The 20,493-nt window shown below is 37.7% G+C and overlaps 1 protein-coding gene across 3 annotated transcripts in view; it reads left to right on the top strand.

Moving 5' to 3' along the window:
* The window catches only part of LOC142338565 (uncharacterized), a 46,546-nt gene extending 33,267 nt beyond the window's left edge, over positions 1-13,279 (top strand). For all 3 annotated transcript variants that reach the window (XM_075388363.1, XM_075388361.1, XM_075388362.1), the window contains one exon: positions 12,782-13,279. In XM_075388363.1, coding sequence (XP_075244478.1) covers positions 12,782-13,190 — 409 coding nt within the window. In that variant the 3' untranslated portion in view covers positions 13,191-13,279. The remainder of the gene's footprint in view (positions 1-12,781) is intronic.
* The last annotated feature ends 7,214 nt before the right edge of the window (positions 13,280-20,493 follow it).

Genomic DNA, 20,493 nt, shown 5'->3' with positions numbered 1-20,493 from the left:
AAAATCACTTGTCAATGAAAAATTAATTTTAGGTCATAATTTTTGTCATGCTGGGGGAGCAAGACGAAAACGGCGAGCAGTTTAAAGCGTAAACTTCTTCAAATTGATTTCAAACTTCAATGGGCGGCTAATATGTTTCAAAAGTTTTTCCTGTGCTGTGATAAAATTTTAGCTGAATTTATTATTTGTGTCCCGTATTTTTTTTCTGGTTATTAAGTATCATTTATGAAAGGTCTCATCTGGTTTTTAGCGAGGCAAAAGTAGTTGCAGGCATCAGATAAAATTATTGGTTTTTATGACTTGTACACTGTTTTTAAATTATAGTGAAAAAGTTTTTGAGTGAGTGTTTCAGTTTTTCCAATAGGGATCAATATTGCTATATCGGCGTCGCATCGGCCTGAAAAAGCAGTCGCTGTTTTCAAACCATATATAGCATTTTTTTGAATTTCACACTACTAGTTTTTAATTAATAATAACCAGTTATCACGTTTTGCACGTATTTTGTGTATTTGGGGTTTTTCTGTTATCACTATTAGCTTTTGTCTGTAGCTATTCTTTAACTTTAACATGACCGACCCCGTTTTTTTGGAGACAATTATTAGACTCAACTAATATCCGCTAATGCCTTTAGTTTTTTATTTAACGCAAATTCTTGCGTAAAACTTGTTTCAAATTTTCAGTTCATCGTAACAGTTGTACCATGACTAGTTTTTTTTACAACAGGCTTATATCAAAAATTGCTAAAATGCTTGCCTCATAAACGAACAAAATATTTGCAACTCAAAGCAAATTGAGCGTTAATTTTTCCCTCAATGTTTACAAAGAGTTTAATGCACCAATAAACAACTCCGGCTATATGAAATCTTTATAGGAGTAGTTGGCCTTCACGGTTAAGGATTTTGGGTCGAAATGCCACATTCAATTTAGCGTTACCACATAACAAGTCAATTAACTGTGACAACATTTGAAACGTATAGCTACCACGGCGGAAATCGATTATTTTTTTCTTGCAAATACTGGCTAAAGATAGAAAATGTTCTTGTCAACTTCCAACTGACTTTGATTCAAAATTTTCGTTTTTAACTCCACCTTATTTTCTTTTATCATACTGTGTCATACTGTGTCATACTCTTTGTGCAAACTGATCATTTTTTCTTGCAAATAATTGCAGCAGATATGAATTTTTCGTGTAAACTTCACAATTAACTTCAGAAACTTTTTTGGTACATTCTGTCAGCTATATTTGAGTAAGCAATTTTATCTTACTGTTCAACTCGCTTCCAATTAAATTCCAGAAATCAGTGGGCGGGAGTATTCTCTGGTCAAATTTACATAAACACTGTCTTTATTATAATTGAAGTTTTTAAAAAATATAACTAACTTATTTATAACTATGTTATTATAAATCCAGACGTCTGAACAAGGTCATTTTTCAATGTCTGCATAGCAACACATGTTATCCTTTTCAAACTCAATTTTTGCTTTTAAATTTTTGCAACGTTATTATTTGCAAATGTTTTACAAAAATGTTATATGCGTTATACAGCGTTTATTTTGTGCCATAGTTTTCAATCCATTTAGTTTTAAATCTGGTTACAAAGTGACTTAAACTCAAACCGGTCATGACTTCAACAGAGTGAGTGAAATTATTAAACGTTATTTTTGCTCAATTTTGTTTAGCTTCACACTTTTGATACATTCTAACCTTCTTTTTCTTTTAAACAGAAAAACTACGCTTTTCGATAATGTATTTTAAAACTTTTTTGTAAAATCTTTAAATTTCGGAAACTTTTGCACTTGCTACACCATTACGAGCGTCTACCAGTACCGAAAAAAATCTAATTACAAAGAAAGTGGCTGGCGTTTTCCACCACCGATTTACGATCAATGCGGAAAGCGCTTAATTTTTGTAAAGGGGGAAATATTGTATTTTGTCAAGGACACTGTGACTTCTCGTTAACAAAGCCCGGCATTTCACAACAATTATTGTCAAAACCTGACGGAAGTAGTCGACTTCTCAAAAACCTTATATAGCAACAAACAAGCGAAACAAAACGAATCAAATTTAATTTTACTTTAATAATACACAATCAAAATAGTCCTAAGCATCCCCCCAATCCCAACACCATTCATTAACATTTTTGGCACCCAACAAAACAGATTCGAAACGACACCTAAAGCTAAGTATTGTTTTCAAAAAAAAACATACATTCTCCAATGAGCTAAGCCGATGTGCACCATGATTTTTTTCAATGTTTCAGAATATCCAAATATCAGAAATTAGACTTGTTCAAAAACAATCATACTATGGTGGGGTAACTACACAAAAAGACACAAAAGACACAAAAGACAAAGATAAAGATTGCAACATTCAGAATTTTATCGATATTTAATTTCGCTTATTGCTTTTCGGTTCTTCTGGGGTTTTACCCACCCCGAGGACCCCCTTCTGGTTGGTCGCTGCCCCAACCCCCCACTTGCTTTTCGGTTCTTCTGGGGTTTTACCCACCCCGAGGACCCCCTTCTGGTTGGTCGTTTCCCCAACCCCCCACTTGCTTTTCGGTTCTTCTGGGGTTTTACCCACCCCGAGGACCCCCCTTCTGGTTGGTCGTTTCCCCAACCCCCCACTTGCTTTTCGGTTCTTCTGGGGTTTTACCCACCCCGAGGACCCCCTTCTGGTTGGTCGTTTCCCCAACCCCCCACTTGCTTTTCGGTTCTTCTGGGGTTTTACCCACCCCGAGGACCCCCTTCTGGTTGGTCGCTTCCCCAACCCCCCCACTTGCTTTTCGGTTCTCCTGGGGTTTTACCCACCCCGAGGACTCCCTTCTGGTTGGTCGCTTCCCCAACCCCCCACTTGGTTTTCGGTTCTTCTGGGGTTTTATCCACCCCGAGGATCCCCTTTTGGTTGGTCGTTTCCCCAACCCCCAATTGCTTTTCGGTTCTTTTGGGGTTTTACCCGCCTCGAACAAACCTATCTGGCCTCGCCTTCTTTCCGGTGTTTTTGGGGGTTTTTACCCGCCCCAAGGACCCCTTCTGGTCGGTCGTATTGATAAATTCCGACTTTCGGTAAGTATTGGTAGATTCCGGTTTTTAGTAGGTATTGTTAGGCTTCGGTATTTGGTAGGTATTGGTTTTGGTAGGTATTGGTAATTCCGGCCTTTGGTAGGTATTGGTAGGCTCCGGTAGTTGGTAGGTATTTGTTTTAGTAGGTATTGGTAGTTTACGGCTTTTGGTAGGTATAGGTAGGCTCAGGTTTTTGGTAGGTATTGGTTTTAATAGGTACTGGTAGGTTACGGTTTTTGGTAGTTATTGATAGGTTCCGGTTTTCGGTAGGTATTGGTATTTGGTAGGTATTGGTTTGTTCTAACACTCGTAAGGCATTGATATCGATAGGTTTCAGTAGGTTCTGGCGGTAAAAACTACTACTGTTACCACCAAACATTCCTGATTTTACTCGGTTTGTCTGAACTACTCTGAATTCTCATTAATGGTTGAGACGCGGTCAACCTCAAACAATACAGTGCCCAAAATGAGTACCAGTTCATCCGACTCCCCAGATAGAGCAATGTTAACTCAACAATCCATTGGTACCTCAACAGCAACCAAGTCAAATGAACAGAAGCGTTTGGAAACCTCTAAACTTATGATCGAAAATGACATCAAACTACATACTGACTACCTGATCGCTGCTATAGAGTCCTCAGAAGATATCGAAACTTTAGAGGAAACAGTTAATGAAATTAGGGAAATGCAGCAGAAGCTTGAACCAGTTGTAATTGACCTAATCAGTGGCTTGGAGCCTGATGAACAAGATATTATGTCCAGAGAACACAGTCGTTTGAAGATAGAAATAAAACAGACTCTGACACTATTCCGAAAACACGTTAAAGAGACAAAGAGGCCTCTCCAGCAAACCTCATCTGGTGGATTATCCTTGAACTCCAATGAGAACATAGAAACGCATGACAACACCTTGTCACATTTACAACAACGCCGGACTCATTTTGTCTTTGACGACACTCTTTCGACTGATCACACCACTCAAAGCAATACGTCAGCGCCCGCTGCGAGTTCGCGTTTTGTCAGTTATGGTTATACTGCACCCGGTGGTACAACTCTACCTGTCAACAACACCTCATACACCTCAAATTGTAAGATGTCAGCTGCACCCTGCAGTGCATCTCAGCAATCGTTCTCAACTTTTCCTTGCGGACTTCCCTCAACTGATAGCAACTCACTTGGACAAAATAACTCTTTTCCATTAACACAGCCAAGCTTCAGTAATATTCCTAACACATCAGTTACGCAGATGCCATTTGCTCCTATACACAGTGCCTCAATGTCTACTTGCTTTCAAAAATCCGTACCCAAGTTACATGCGGACCATTTTGATGGTGATCCAATAAGCTGGATGAAGTGGTACAGCATTTTTCAAGCTACTATTGACAGAGCACCAATGACATCTTCTGAAAAAAATGATTCACCTACAATCACTATTAACAGGTGAGGCGAAAGCCCTCGTCGACGGTTATGGTTGCAACGGTGACTTATACGCTTCAGCACTTCATCGCCTTCAAGAACACTTTGGGAATCCAAAGCGAATTGTAAACACTTTCCTTGAGAAACTGAATAGATTCAAATCACCCAATTTATCCCATCCAGAGAGCTACACACACTTCTCTTCTTTTCTTTTGACAATGGTGGATACCTTTCAGCAATAAGGATTCGTTCACGACCTTCATTCAACTACCAACCTAAATGTGGCGCTAGCAAAATTGCCCAATCCCGTACGTCTTGAGTGGAACAAATTTGTGTTAGAAAAGGACTTCCAGCAACCATCTCTACAGATAATTTCTGACTGGCTTCTGAACTACTCCAAAGCGTGTCGAGATTTAAACTCTAGCCTCCAAACTTTTCTTTCAAGCCACGCAAAATTGTCCTGGAAAATTTCTCCGAGTGTACAAAACTACACATCAGCTACAAGTGGATGGAAAACTAATCATTATAAACAGTCAAATAGCAGTTTTAGCAGGAACTTGACAGTTGAAGGCAGGCAACCCCCTGTGATACTTTGCCCAAGCAATGAAAGTTGCCAGTTTCTATACAAATGTACCCACTTCCAAGCTCTCTCAGCAAGCATTCGCAGAGAGCACATAAGAAAACTTAGATTATGTTTCAACTGTTTTGGAAACCATCACGTAGAAAAGTGCACTTCCAAAAACGTTTGCCGTAGCCACAATTGCGGTATGAAACACCACACTCTATTGCACGATAGCTTCGCTATTAAGTCAGGTTCAAAAAAGTCTAAAGTGAAAACTTTAAATTTACAAGGAACAGGACAGGTAGCCGTTGTTCCTGTACAACTCAAAAATGGTGATGAAGTTTTGGATACTTATGCTTATTTGGACAATGGTAGCTGCCAAAGCTGGTTGCTGAGGTCAACTGCAACAAATCTGAATTTAAACGTGAATACCATTGGAAAAATGCCAATTAGTGGCTATCATATGACTAAAGAAATTGATTGTGCACCTGTAAAACTTCAAATTAGACCCTTACAAGGGGAACAGTCATTCGAACAAATAGACGTCGTCGCCGTTCCGGATCTCAATTTGTCACCCGTTGATATAAAGAAACTGAATCGCCTCTGTGATTCCTTTGAACACCTCAACCAAATCTGTTTCCCAGACATAGGGGACAATAATGTTTCCATCATTCTCGGAATTGGCAATCTAGACCTGATACACTACAAACAAATAGTTAAAGGACCCAAGAATGCACCATGGGGAGTTGAAACCCAACTTGGTTGGACATGCGCTGGAAAAACTGACTTAATCCCAGATGATTGCAATCCAGTTCAATTCACTCAGCTAAACAGCCATCCTAATATGGACAACAGTATGTTCAAGTTGGTCTCCGATTGGATGAAAATTGAAAACTTAGGCATAGCTTCATCCAAGAAAGCAATGTCTAAAAATGACAAAAGAGCCCTTGATATTTTAGAAAATACCACTAAACTCGTCAATGGTCATTATGAAGTTGGACTTCTCTGGAAAGAGAACGCCAATCTCCCAAATAACAGATGGCTTGCGGAGAAACAACTTCATCAGCTCAACAATAAACTTTCAAATAATCCAGAATTAGAGCAAAAATAGGAGGAAACGCTTGAGAAAGACTTGCAGAACGGCTATGTTACAAAAATTAATCAAATTAAAGAACAACCAGATGAAAAGACTTCGTTCCTTCCTCATCACCCCGTGACTAATGAGAACAAACCTGGAAAAGTACGCCGTGTCGCTAATGAATCAAGTGTGTTTCAAGGTCAGTCCTTAAATTCTAATCTTCTGAAAGGTCCAGACTTGCTGAGCAATCTTACCGGTGTAATTTTGAGATTCCAAGAGAACAAATTAGCGCTTTCCGCTGATATTGAACAAATGTTCATGCAGGTTAAGGTAGCTCCCGAAGACAGAAAATTCCTACGCTTCCTTTGGAACAATGATGGTCGTATTGAAACTTACGGGTACACCAGTCACATTTTTGGAGCCACAGACTCACCATGCATCATATGCTTTGCGAAAAACGGCTCGTGACACCGAAGAACAGTTTCCAGATGCTCTCAAATATGTAGAACGCAACATTTACATGGATTATCTCTATGTTTCGACAAATTCACTCGAAGATGCTGAAAAAATACTGCAAGGAATGAGAAAAGTTCTTTCTAAGGTAGGTTTCAGCCTAACCAAATGGAATTCAAGCAGTCCTGAGTTTCTAAATTCAATAGAACCCAAAATAAGGTTACATCCAGACAACGCTCTCCCTCAGTACCAAAAGGTACTTGGCTTACCATGGAACGCAGCATTAGATTGCTATGTCATTGAAAGTAAACTACTTCAAAAAATCCAAATTTCAGGTAACGTAACTCAAAGAGTATTACTCAAGTTGGTGGCGTCTTTGTTTGATCCCCTTGGGTTCATAGCGCCTCTAACAATTCGTCTACGAAAAGTTTTACAAGCCGCCTGGAACCATGGTCCAAAATGGGACAAACCCCTTTTACTCGATAACATCCAGGATTTCAGTAGTTTAAGGGAAGAAATTCCGGCATTTAAAGACATCGAAATTCCTAGGAATTTTCTCCTAGATAAAACTATTAGCTCAATTGAGCTTCATACCTTTACTGACGCTTCGGAATACGCTCTATCTGCCGTCTCGTACATGCGAATCCAGTACTCGGATCGATCGATCTCCGTTAAATCTGGAATTGCAAGCCGCTGTATATGGAGCCCAACTAGCCCAGTTTATAAAAGAAGAACAAGATATAGAGTATTCAGATTGTGTTTTTTGGTCTGACAGCAGTACAGTCCTGTACTGGCTGAGAACACCTGAAACGCGCCATAGAATATTTGTTGCAAATCGAATAGCCAATATTCTAGATGTCTCCTCCGCTTTCGATTGGAAGTACGTTTCATCTAAAGCTAACCCTGCAGATGACGGAACTCGAGGATATAGCGTTGAGCAAATGACATCAAAATCTCGATGGATTTCAGGACCGTCATTTTTGAGTCAAAAAAGATCTGAGTGGCCAAAACAGGAAATTTTGCATGCTCAACAAGTAAAGGTTGTTTCGTTTTCTTCAGTAAACTCAACTGTATCAAACATTGTCGACGCGACAAGATTTAGCAGTTGGAACAAAATAATACGTGTGATAGCAGTCTGTATTCTTTTTGCGGACAAATGTAGGAAACGCAACGCAGAAATGAAGTTAGCACATTACATTAGAGCTTATCTGCACGTTATGCACAATATTCAAAAACAAGATTTTCAATCAGAATACTTGTTGTTGAAAAAAAGACTTGAGGTCTCTGGTACTAGCAGATTGAAAGCACTATCACCTTTCCTAGACAAGAATAACCTAATAAGAGCACGTGGTCGCTTGACAAAAGCAAGTCTTTTGATGACCGCTCGTCATCCCATAATACTTGACGGTAACAATGCTGCAGTTAAACTGCTGATACAACACACACACGAAATTAATTGTCATTGTGGTCGCGAGCAGACTAGAAACACTCTCATGGAATACTATTGGATACTTCGCTGTAGAGCAGTTGTTAAACAGACTATACGCCACTGTTTGCCATGTCGTAGAATGCTGCAAGATGTTAGCACCCCCCAGATGGCTGATTTACCCGAGGACAGATTACCCAAGAAAAATCAGTTTGTCTTTGAAACAACTGGTCTCGATTTCATAGGACCCTTTACTGTTAAAAACAATGGCAGGTTATCTAGCCGATATATTTTTCACTTCACCTGTCTTGTTGTTAGAGCAGTACATCTTGAAGTTTCGAATGATCTCACAACAGACTCTACAATCAACTGCATCAGGCGTTTTGTTAGCCGCAGAGGAAAACCCAACATATTCATCTCAGATTGTGGCAAGTCTTTTGTTGGTTCAAACAACGCTCTGCAATCTAGCATCGCAGAACTGAAAGAATCAAAATTATTAGCAGCTAAGCTACATCTAATGAATGTGGAGATAGATTGGAAATTTAATCCCCCAGCTGCCCCCCATTTCTGTGGAATTTGGGAGAGATTGGTACAAATTTTTAAACTATCACTTTACAAGGTCATTGGTTCGAGAACTTTAACTGACGAAGTTCTCAATACAGTTGCTTGCGAAATAGAGTCAAACATGAACTCCAGGCCTCTCACAAATGTTCCATATGATATAAACGACCCCTTACCACTGACACCAAATCATTTTCTCCTAGGTCGTTCATCCGTTAACTTGTCTCCTTGCGTCTTCATTGGTAAAGAGAAGAGTCGTTCAAAAAGTTGGCGTTCATCACAACAAATTGCAACTCACTTTTGGAATCGTTTCCTACGGGAGTATTTACCAACTCAACAAGTACGTTGTAAATGGCATAAGACGTCGAAAAATTTACAGGTTGACGACTTGGTATGGATTCTAGAAGATTTCACCCCTCGTGGCGTCTGGCCTTTGGCTAGAGTTATTCAAGTTTTCCCTGGCACAGATGGGATTGTCCGATCAGTTAAGTTGAAGACGTCTTTCGGAGAACGCATTAGACCCGTTGTGAAACTGAGCAAAGTTTTCGCAGAATGAAACCCAAATTTCGGCATAAACAAACAGTCTCTTTAAAGATAGGAAATTTAGGGACAACAGTTTGCCCTTCTAAAGAAAAGGTGGCTGCTCAAACTTTCATGGCTTCTGATCAACACGTTACACCCTCTTACGTTCTGGATTGTCAATTACAAACCAGCAGATCGATTCATCACATATTTATGTTCCATTGATCATCCCTTATCACCAGCCCATTTCAACTTGTTATTGGTTTTATTTTCTCGCAGGTCTAAGACCCACCCCTCTTACTTTCTTTTGACACTGGAGGTGTTTTTGGTTAGTATTTCCGATTATTGATTTCGTTGGCTCGTTTTTACGAACCACCAGCTTTAATTTGTACCCTTATATTTCATTACCGTCAATTTTTATTTTACTTCTTGTTTCAACTTTACGCATGATTCAACACGCTGCAATCCGACAGTTTTGTTCTTTCTTTGCAATCCTGCAAATCGGGCCAGCGATGTCAAGGACACTGTGACTTTTCGTTAACAAAGCCCGGCATTTCACAACAATTATTGTCAAAACCTGACGGAAGTAGTCTCAAAAACCTTTTATAGCAACAAACAAGCGAAACAAAATGAATCAAATTTAATTTTACTTTAATAATACACAATCAAAATAGTCCTAAGCATCCCCCCAATCCCAACACCATTCATTAACATATTTCACAAAGCAATTAAAAGCCTTAAAAAGAAAAATAGATCAAATAAATTTGAAAAGTAGTTACTTTCGGCTGTAAGGCATTTTACAAAATTTTAATCCACTTTGAAAAGAAGAGATTTTAAGACAAATAAATAAGCCTACCAAAAAGTTTTTGCTAGTGTTTTCCGCAAAAAGAGCAAATTATAATAGCTTCTACATTCTAGTACATATTTTTATACCAAAAAGGAAAGTGTTGTCCACATTTACAAAGTGACTTTCAAATTGACAGCTCATCTAGAACCTTTATATTCCCAAATTTAAGGCGCTGATTGATCAGCTTCCCAAACAAGAAAAGAGAGAACAATGATAAATCTTACTCATTAATTGCAGAAAAAGCCTCATTTTTATTCCAAATTGAATACCTTAATTGCAGAAAATTTCCTCATTTTTTCCTTAAGCTTTCATGTTTTGACGTTCTTGGGATTATGCTTCACGTATTAGTCAAATATATTTGATGCTAATTGGGAAATCTAGGATTATATTGAGCCAATTCTCTTAAAAACGAATTCGACTCTTTTTTAAATTATTTTTTGCTTTCAGTCCTTGCAGTTGTTATGCTGTGTTTCCATGTTCTATTTCATGCTTGGTTTCCTAAACAAACCGCAGATATGAATAAGACAGTTTAATCCATATTGAAAACGAAAATGAGGGCAGTTTAATCAATCTTGAAAACAGATTGTTTTATCCTAAGCTTTGATATTTTGTGGATTATGCTTCCCTTGCTTGGGCAATTATTCGGTGCTACTTTTGTCAAATTTCGAAATATTTTTGGCGCGTAATTTAGGCATTTTTGCTTAAAATCGAATGTGGGTTTCTCAAAAGTGATCATTGGATCCGTTCCATAAAAGCGTGAAATGCGGCGCTAAGTTAAGTGAAATCTAAATCCAAAAAATTTCTGGGATCGTGCTTCCATCTAACATGTTTTGCAGTGAAAGCTGTTTTCACTTTCAACTCCCATTTTAAAAGTGGAAAAGACTGACTGAAAGTTCCATATAGGGCATCGCCTTTTGATCCTTGAAGTTGGTAAGTATGTTTCATTCGCACAATATTTTATGATAAGAAGAGTGAAATCTGGTAACTGGTAAAAAAACGAGTAAATTAGGTGCCGGTAGACGCTCATAATGCTTATTGGCGACCTTCATTAGCACAAAATAAGAATGAAAAATGTGAGAGTTTTTGTTCATTGGAGTTCTGAGTTTTCATTCATAATACAGTCGACATGAAGCGCAACATAGAAGCGCAATGAAAATTCGTGTAAAATAGCGTTTTGTTGGAGACATAGATAGCAAATAAAGACAGCAACAAGTGTTTATAATATGTCCTGAACTCTAACAATTCGTTGCACAATTTAGCAGCCAGAAAACGTGAGTCTAAATCATAATTCCTGATTTTTTGTTTACATAGACAAATACAGCGCAAAATTTAGTAGACAAAAAAATATAGTAAAAATTCGTTAGTTTTGCTCACAAACCATTTTTATATCACAAAACTCTTGATGAATTGCCTACATTTTTGTTGCTATGTAGACAGTGATACGAAAAAAAACATCGTGTTTCCGAATGATGAGCGTCCGAAAAAGTAACTGCTTATCCACAAAGGTTTTCCAGAGCTTGTAAAAATTTTTGCAATAGTTTATCCCAAAAGTTAAAACTGACAATTAGAACCTTTATAATTTATTTCATTAGAGTATAGCAGGGATTAACAAGAATTGTTTGATACCAAAACTACAAAAAACCCAAAAACCACATCCAAACCAGCTTTAATTTTCTAAAAAGTATTAATATTATCATTAAAATTTCCTGCTGAATATCTGACATCAGCTATGAAATAAGCTACGTTGTTACAATCTGTTTAGTTATCTGACTTCTAATAGGAATAACACATACAAGAGCTATGCACGCTCTTTACAAAATTTTCACTTTAAATTTATTTAAGATTTTTTTCAGCTCGATAAACTTTATTTCTGCCGTGACACAACATTCTTGTTTCAAATATGATGTTTTGCAATTGAGATTTTGATCTAGAAGGGAAATCTCATGCCCTTTTTAGGTCTTGTGTTTCGGCATGTGCTCAAAAATCAATGGTCTTTTAATCTCATGGTCTAAAATTTTTCATCTACCTGGATCAAACGCTGAATTCTTGCCCTGTCTTACATTTTTGAACAATTCGTACAATTACTGCTGTAAAATTGTGTTTTCTGAAAAAAATTCTTGAACTTGCACTGCTGCTTTTGGCCATAGATTTCCACCTTTTTGACATTTCTGAGTAAATTACTTTTATACATTTTTCCTTGAAATTGAAATTACTTAACGGTAATCTCATTTCTGAGAGCTCTGCTGAAATTTTGCTGTTATATTAAGGGGAAAATTTTTGCGAAATCTGAATAATTGTTTGTTAGCACTAATATTATGTTAACTGAAAATACGACAATTTACTAAGGAAAAAGAACGAGAGATCTTTTCAAATTATGGTTCGCATACCTGGCTTACATAAAAAATCTACCATAAAATTACTAACAAATTAACCTATGAACACTTAAACTATTGCCTCTGTGCAGCTAGTTCTTTTTATTGGTTAAGATTATTAATATTATTTTCTGTTTTTTTCTTTAAACAAGTACAACTCAGTATATAATCAAATAGTTTTAACTTACTTTAGTGTAATAAACTAGTTTCAACCTTATAAATCAGACATAGACAACATTATAAAGATTTACCAAGATTTCGAATAACTATTCTAAGAAAGATTTTTAATTTCTATTTGGTCGACTCAAATTGGCAATGAATAGACCCCAAGTTGACCCAGAAAAAGAACATTAGGCGACTGCCTCTTCTACTCTCATATGTAAAAAATTTAACCCTGTATGCCCTTCTAATGTATACATCCCAGTCTTTGCATAAAGTCGATGGCTCCACCAAGATTTTCTCACTAATCTGAGTCTTTTAGTTTCGACGTAGCTCTGCTGGACAACAACATGACGTCATCACTGCCACGACTCGGACTCATTTCGTCACAGCAGAGCCACACCCACCCAAACAGCTTCAACGCGTCATCAATCACAACCCACCAGCCAATCATGCATTCCGAAAACCACTACTGCCGCGACTCCATTGTCAAACTCAACCCTTCAGTGCTACAAACTGAAAAGTCATCAAGCCGAATTAAAAGCAACGCTAACTCATCTAGCAGAATTTCGGTGAAAAACCTCACCATTTTGACACTTATTGCTGCGTCGCTTTTCGCAATGACGTTGGCGTTCTTGCTCACTTTATGGTTTTGTCTGGAATATTTTGAATGTGAGACTAAAGGTTCTTGTGGTAACAGTCATGGACCTTTAAAGTTCAAACAGAATTAATCTCAAATATTGGATGTCGCAAAATGTAGTTGTATACAAAGTTTATTAACATTTATTGAACTCTTAATTGACGTATCAATTTTTTCAAACTTTTTTAAGAGATCATAAATTGTGTTCAAGGCTTTTGTAATACAGTTGCGTCTGTTTTTTGACAGAAATTGATAGATCATTGACCTCTGGTGACTATAGAGTGGAACAATTGATGATAACTGTAATGGTATAATATCGATTCCGTATTTGAATATGATATAATAGATAACGAGTTGTGATTCGCATGTGCTGTGTTATGCTCCCCTTGCATTACTGTACTCGTTTCACTTACGGCATGCATCCCGATCACGTTTTCAATAACTCATTCGTATCAGGTTTTGATGTGACTTTTTTATAAACCCGAGCCGAGGCAAAAATATGTAAGATTGGCGGTGAATGCGTTGAATTTCTGTAAGATCTAAGATCTACGCTTGAGGCGTTGAAAAAAAGCTTTTCTAATTGTAGAGCGTAGATCTTACATAGTTTTGCCTTGAATTTAGCGTAGATCTTACATAATTTTGCGTTGAAATTTGCGTAGATTTACCCAAATTTTCAGTTAATTTAGCTTAGATCTTACTTAATTTTCCGTTGAATTTGGCGTTGATCCTACATAATTTTGAGTTTTTATGTGTAGATCTTACAAATTTTAGCGTGTTTTTAGTTTTGTTCTCACGTAATTCTGCGATGGATTTACCGTAGATCGTGGCCTAGGTATGAGTGTGTATTGGGGTTCGTGATAGGTAGCCGTAGGCCGTTAAGACGTTAAGGTCAACGTAAATGATGTAAGATCTGCGCTTAAAACGCAAAATTATGTACGATCTAAGCTAAATTCAACAAAAAAAACAAAATATACTCTAATTTTAACGCAAAAGTATGTAAAATTTACACTTAGTTATGCAAAATTACATTAAATAAACGGTGACTAGCGTTGACAATTCAGAAAATTCACGGGAATGTTCGTACATAATTTTATATCGATTGCGGTGTAATTAAAGGCGCGAGTTACACGCATCCAGCCTAAATTTTTTTAAAGAAAATCAGGGTGAATTTTCTTACATTATGCAAATGCAAAATAATGCAAGAAAATCAGGCCACCCATTATAACCAATCCATGAAATTATAGCCCCCTATTATAGTATAATTGCCATCATGGGTGGCTTTAGGTTATCTGACCACTATGCTGTGAAAGCTATATTGGGAAAGACCCGAAAAAGACAGTGAACTTTCGTTCTTCAGCTTGCTAATTGTTCTGGCCATTCATCTTCTGATCGCTTTAACCAGGCCGGCCCAGTGAGCCACTAGCTTCTCCTGAGTTTTTCAATATTGATTGCTCTCGAGCCAACATCCGCTTGGTTGTTGATATCGCCCATATATGAACCATCAGTTGTATCTACTATCTCAGCTATTCGATTTGCCACAAACCCTTCAAACACTTTTGTTTACGATGAAAGCTGTGAATCCTATGAAATTTGGTCCGATCAAAAACTTCAACACTGCATCTTCTTTTCACTTTTTTAATATATCGTATTTCATAATCACTGCCATGACTCCTGCTTGCAACCTAAACGTGGTATTGAAAGTATTGAAAGATTTCTCATCCAGACAACGCTCCATTTTTCAAGGAAAATAGCTACACAAACCTACAATTCTTTCAGCTGTAAACGTAGAAAGGTCACTGCACGCAACGTGTCTTAAGAAATGTCTGCAAACACATGATGCTCTCTAGAAGCTTCTTTGGGCTACAATCAGAAATTGTTCTTTCAACTTCAGGAATTCTGCTGCTTGGCTAGGCTCCCCTCCGTTGTCCCAATAATGCCCCATCTTAGTCCAAATCTTAGTCCTTTCAAAGGTCTTCTCATGTGAAAACTAAAGGGCGCAAACAAACCGATTGGTTCAAATACTGAAGATACCAGAGACAGAATTTTTCTATGAGTTATGAGTGTTTCATCTTATGTATCAGTACCCCTGCATACATAATCACTGTCATCAGTAAAAGTCCAATGTAGCCCACGCATTTAAAACTATTCTATTTTCGGTTCCATCTCAACTGTCTTTGCGTTAGTGATCGATTTCAAGTCTTCTGGGATTGCATTGATAATTTCATTGTTTTTGTGTATCCACTTTAATTCAAATCTATGCTGTGAAAGAAGAGGTTGTAGTTGGTAGAAGAATTCAGTAGCTTCTTCAGGGGTTTCTACGGAATCGACGAACTTGTCCATGTTGAATTTGTTTTGTATTGGTTTTGCTGTAATTGCATACTCTTCTCCGCTTTCTAGTGTCAATCGCTTGAGACTATAATTTGCACAAATTAGCGAACTTTTAGCTTCAACTAAATGACGTTGATATTTGTATATTCGAACACGTTTGTTAATGCTTGAACGCTAGAGAAACATCAAGCAACTTCTATTTTGCTCGGTAACTTGCACTTGCAGAAACATTGGTTTGTTGGCTGTCAGGGCAATTAGTCCGTCACGATATCTGCAAACTGTTTCAACTAACCCGTGTATTACATCAGGCCCTGTTCTAAGCTCGTCATTTAGGCAATTTTCTCTATATTACGACGCAGGTTGCCAAGAAATCTCACATTGCCAGCTTGTGCGGGTTTGGTTGTGGATGGTGGGGTAAATACAATTTTTTCCCGATGATGCCTTTCGTTTCGGATTCGTCCATAATTGTTTCGAGTCCCTTTTATACAACTGTATCTATTGGTTGTTGATAAAAACTTTTCAAATTTGGTTCTCTTCGGAATCTTAGTTGCCGTGATTAAAGCTGACCCCAGACAGAATTGTAGGTGTTGGGCGGATCTACCTCTCTAGCTTCTTTGTGCCCACAGGTTTTTTTTGACTGACTATCGACGTTGATTTTGGAAGCATAAGTTTCTAAGTCTCACCAGATGTGGACCTTCTCAGCCACTTTCACATCTGTTCTGAAAGCAAGATGATAAAAATGCTGACTTACTTTTCGTCATGGGCCCACTAACTGCCCATCCCAGTTCTGTCAGAACAGTGAAAGGTTCACTTCGTGTTCTTATATTTTAGTTCAATGGGAGTTGGATTTCATTTGTATTTTTATTCAGGATGATGCCAATTTCCGTTAGGTTGAATTTCTTATGGGGTAGAACTCTCAAGTGATTAAAGTTCTACTTCAGCTTTTGTGGTCGTGCTTTTTTCCACGAGATAGCCGGGTGCGCAAGAGTTTTGATTGAAAGCACCTTTGGACTTAGTCCAATTGCTTTGAGAGCAAATTTTTTGTCTTCATTCGCTCGCTCCGTGTATGCCAGCTGCGTCAAGCGTAACATCGGTTCCCTGGCCTTGTTGCTTCTCTTGCACACTTTAATTGTTTAATGAAACCGTTGATCTAATCGAGGAAAGCATATGTGTTCAACCTGTTGCCACAGCTCTGCATTGAGACAGGAAATATCTGAAGAAAACTCGCAACTTGGATAATCTGATTGATTGTTCCTGCAATTACGTTGACAGTGATGGTTTCCTGAGTGCAGCATTCGATTATGCTTCCTGGTAATTCCATTTGAACGGCAGGCATTGACACCGTAGAGTAAGCGTTGGCTTCCTCACTGCTGCATATCAATCACTCACAATACAAATTTGACTTTTTTATACACCACCAGGTTGCACTTGCCATCAGTTATACACCATCAGTGATCGTTTTGCACTTGCTTGTTTTCTGCCACATTTGTACTCGCACTAAAAATCATTGTAATCGGTCAACCTTTTTTCTCTATTCGTGATTCTTTTTTGCTCTCCTGTAAAAGCTGAAAACGCTTCAAGTACGAACGCCATCCTAGATAGCCATTTTTCAAAGATAATCAGATCAGGCCATTGTTCATCTTCAACATCAATATAGAAGCACCGCTCCTCTTTGAGAACTTTAGATAGTTTTTCTACTGCCATATACAATGTCAAGTTTGATTGCAGATCACCAACTTCTCTGTACTCTTTGAGCACGTCCCCAAAGTTAGACACATTAATTGAAAAATTGCCCAGACCTGATCAGTTCTGACGCTTCACATGACCTGCATTGGATAGACTCTCCAGCTTTGCGTCGACCAGTAAATGAGGCCTTCCCTATTTCCTCTCCAGAAAGTTTCAGGCAGCACCAAAGAACTGTCATAAAATTCAAGTCTAGAAATTGCCAACTTTGCCTTGCCTGTCTGTATACTCTTTAGATGGCTCATGTTCTCTTAGTCTGCTATTGGTGGCTGTCTACTGTTGCAGTGAACATACTAGACTACTCCGGACTTTCGAGATGATTACTACAGATGTTTTCTGCTTTGGTAGGATAGTGCTCACTAATTAAACACTGTTGTGTTTTAAAAACTCTGAGGAAGCGACCCAGCCTGGAACTATTGATGATCGACCGCCTGAACTTCGCTATCTTGAGAACTAATTTTACCGGTTCTTTTCAGGGATTGCTTTGAAGGGAGCTGTTGAATGATCTGGCGTTGGAAGGCTGTCAATTCTACCGGCCAAACCCAAGACTTCTCTTTTTTTGATCCCTATGAAAAGCACTTTGTTCTGTGCACAGTTGATTGGGAACGGACGTCATCATTTTCTAATGCTGTTCTCTTCACTTTGGACTCTAGCTCATGATCTTCTTCCAGTAGTTGATGCTTGGTTTCGAGCTCCATCATCTGCTTTTCCAGCCCCAGTTTTTTTTCATTCAAGCCATACTTGTTATAGTCGCAGTCTTTTTCAAATTCTTTTTTGAAGTTCTTTATCGGTTCTGCACTATATGCTTCGCTGAAGATGTTTTTGAAACATACTCCGTATCTCGGCCACTTGCTGTATCCGGTTTTGCAACTTTGAGAAACTGGTTTGTAAGTTAGGTTGTTGTTTTTACTCTAGTTCTTGTTCATTCTTTGAACTGCATTGCTTTGAAGTGCATTAATTTCTGTTTGCGCGTTTCTGCTCACATATGCAAGTCAATGACAATCCAAAATTGCTTTGCACTCTTTTGCTTGCTTAAGTTCGTCTTCAGCAAATTTTCCAGCGTATTCAAATATTTTCTCAAAACTGCAGTTGCATGGCTATTGTTTCCTCTGGAAGGTGAACAGTCTGCATGTAGAGAACCTTCAGTTTTGTTGAGTTGATCTGAATTGTCATTTTTTTGGCAGCCAAACTTTCGCTTAGCGTTAAATCCCTTCCACAAAAGCTGGAATTTTTTGTCGTGCGGGATTTGTGCTGGCTGATATTGCAAGGCTTTTCTTTATAATTTGCTGATGAAGCTTGAGTTGCCTGTTTTTTTCGTTTTTGCTTGCTGAATGCCTGTATTCGGGGATGTCAATTGAATTTTTTTGTTGAATTGCTCTTTTAGATTTGCCTCGCTGCTTTTTGTTGTTGATTCGATCTTATGTCGTTAGTTGGTAATCCAGAAAATAGATTATACAGCAGTTTACCTTTGACTGTCATGGTTGGCTGCCAAATGTAACGGTTGCTCTTCTATAAAAAAATGAAAATATTACACTGCTCAGTTGGATTCGGTGGTTTCAAATCTGTCCGGATATTACGTTTTTTTGAACTGTTTTTTCGAACTGTATTTTTTTTAACTGCAGTTAATTATTTGAGCTGTATTATCCACTACAGTGTAGATTACCATTGCATTACTTGATGCTAAACTATTCCCATCATTTAACCGTTCCGCTTAGCTATTCATTAATTTACTTTGCTCAGAATACAAAAAAAATCAAATGGAAACAAAAATGTTTTCAATAACTCTAACCGTAAATCGAAACGGGATTTAATATTCCAATAAACTGTAGCTTTGTATCTCGGCTGTAACTATGCAAATTTCGGTTTTCTATCTGAACGAATATAGAAAAAGAAACATCTAGTGTGACAACTAAACAACAATAAAACTTTATTCTAACTTTGATGTTAGCAGGTCTTTCCGTTGTTTTCAAGTAGCTCCGATGTCCAACTAGGGTAGGCTTCGTTAAAGCCATTAGAAGAGATTAGAATAAGGCGTTACATAAAACTTAGGAGCGTTGTTTCTCTTTTTCTTAGGAGCGTTGTTTCTCAGAACCAAATTATGAGAATATCAATGTTAATTTTTTTCGCAAGTCGAAGTTAGTTAAAGAGTACAATCACTAAGATGATCTACAGAAAGAAAACACGATTACAAATAATTTAGCGCTCAAACAATTGAACTTCGTTACGCACTCTTCTTCTGTTTAATGAGACAAAATTAAGTAGGTTCAATTGATTTTTGAGTATTTTTGAAGCCAGATTTTATGCTGCCAGTCAAGTGGTTTCAAGTGTCATAATTGCATCTGATTGGTTGCAGATAAGAGTGCCGACAAAATTTGAACTGTTTTCCAGAACTTCGCCTTCTAAAAGTAGATTTGATGTCATAGGAGGTTTCTCAAACATATAGAATCTTTGTCGAATTTTCTGTATCAATATCAGGTAGATTCGAAAAACATTTGTAAGGGTTCCGATCCGATCTGTTCAAGTCGTTTATAACTCATAAAGCAGTTTTGCTGATATTTAAGTAGTTCGAGTTTCAGTTTCAGTTTTACATGATGTATGATAATCACGTACTGATATCAGTTATTAAATCTAAAAATCAACAATGGTGAACAAATCAATTTGGCTGCGATAGAATGTAACATTAGATTTTGCTTGTCATAGAATTCCAACTCCAGTGTTTGAATTGGCCTTGAGGGATTTGTTTATTAGTGAAGCGCAGCCACCACACATTGAATACTTTTGGCATTTCAAGATACGGACGTGTCGTTAGTGTTTTAACAAAAAAGGAATCAAAATTTCTGGTGTGATACGTTATTGAGATACTTTTATTTTTCATGGCACGTGTTATTGGTGCACCTGCCAGTTGGGTATTCAAAGTCTGGCTTTATTTCAGATTGGTTTGTTGAGTCAATTCTAAAACCACGAAGCACACGATATATTCAAAATGATACCTGTACACCGTCATAATAGCATCAGGAGAAGTTTCGCATTGTTCCGCCATCGAATCAAAATGAAATATAAGCATATATAATTCTGCTAAAAATTGTGAACACGTCAATGATCTCTATCTGAAGAGTTTCAACCAGTCGCTATGGGCAATCACTATTTTGGAATTATTAGAGCTTGTCTTAGAGTTGCAAGTATTTGTTTGTTAGTCGCTACGGGTTCTCTTCATTTCTATAAATTGGATGACAATATTAGTTGACTAAGTGTAACAATTTGATCAAAAGGGCGACTTCAACCTAAAGTTAATCTGTAAAAATCATTAAAGAGAACCGTGCAAT

The sequence above is a fragment of the Convolutriloba macropyga genome, chromosome 4 (assembly GCF_964194025.1).
Source record: "Convolutriloba macropyga chromosome 4, txConMacr16.3, whole genome shotgun sequence".
Taxonomy (NCBI): Eukaryota; Metazoa; Xenacoelomorpha; order Acoela; family Convolutidae; genus Convolutriloba; species Convolutriloba macropyga.
Note: the sequence above shows the minus strand (reverse complement) of the source record. Positions and strands in the feature narration are given on the sequence as shown.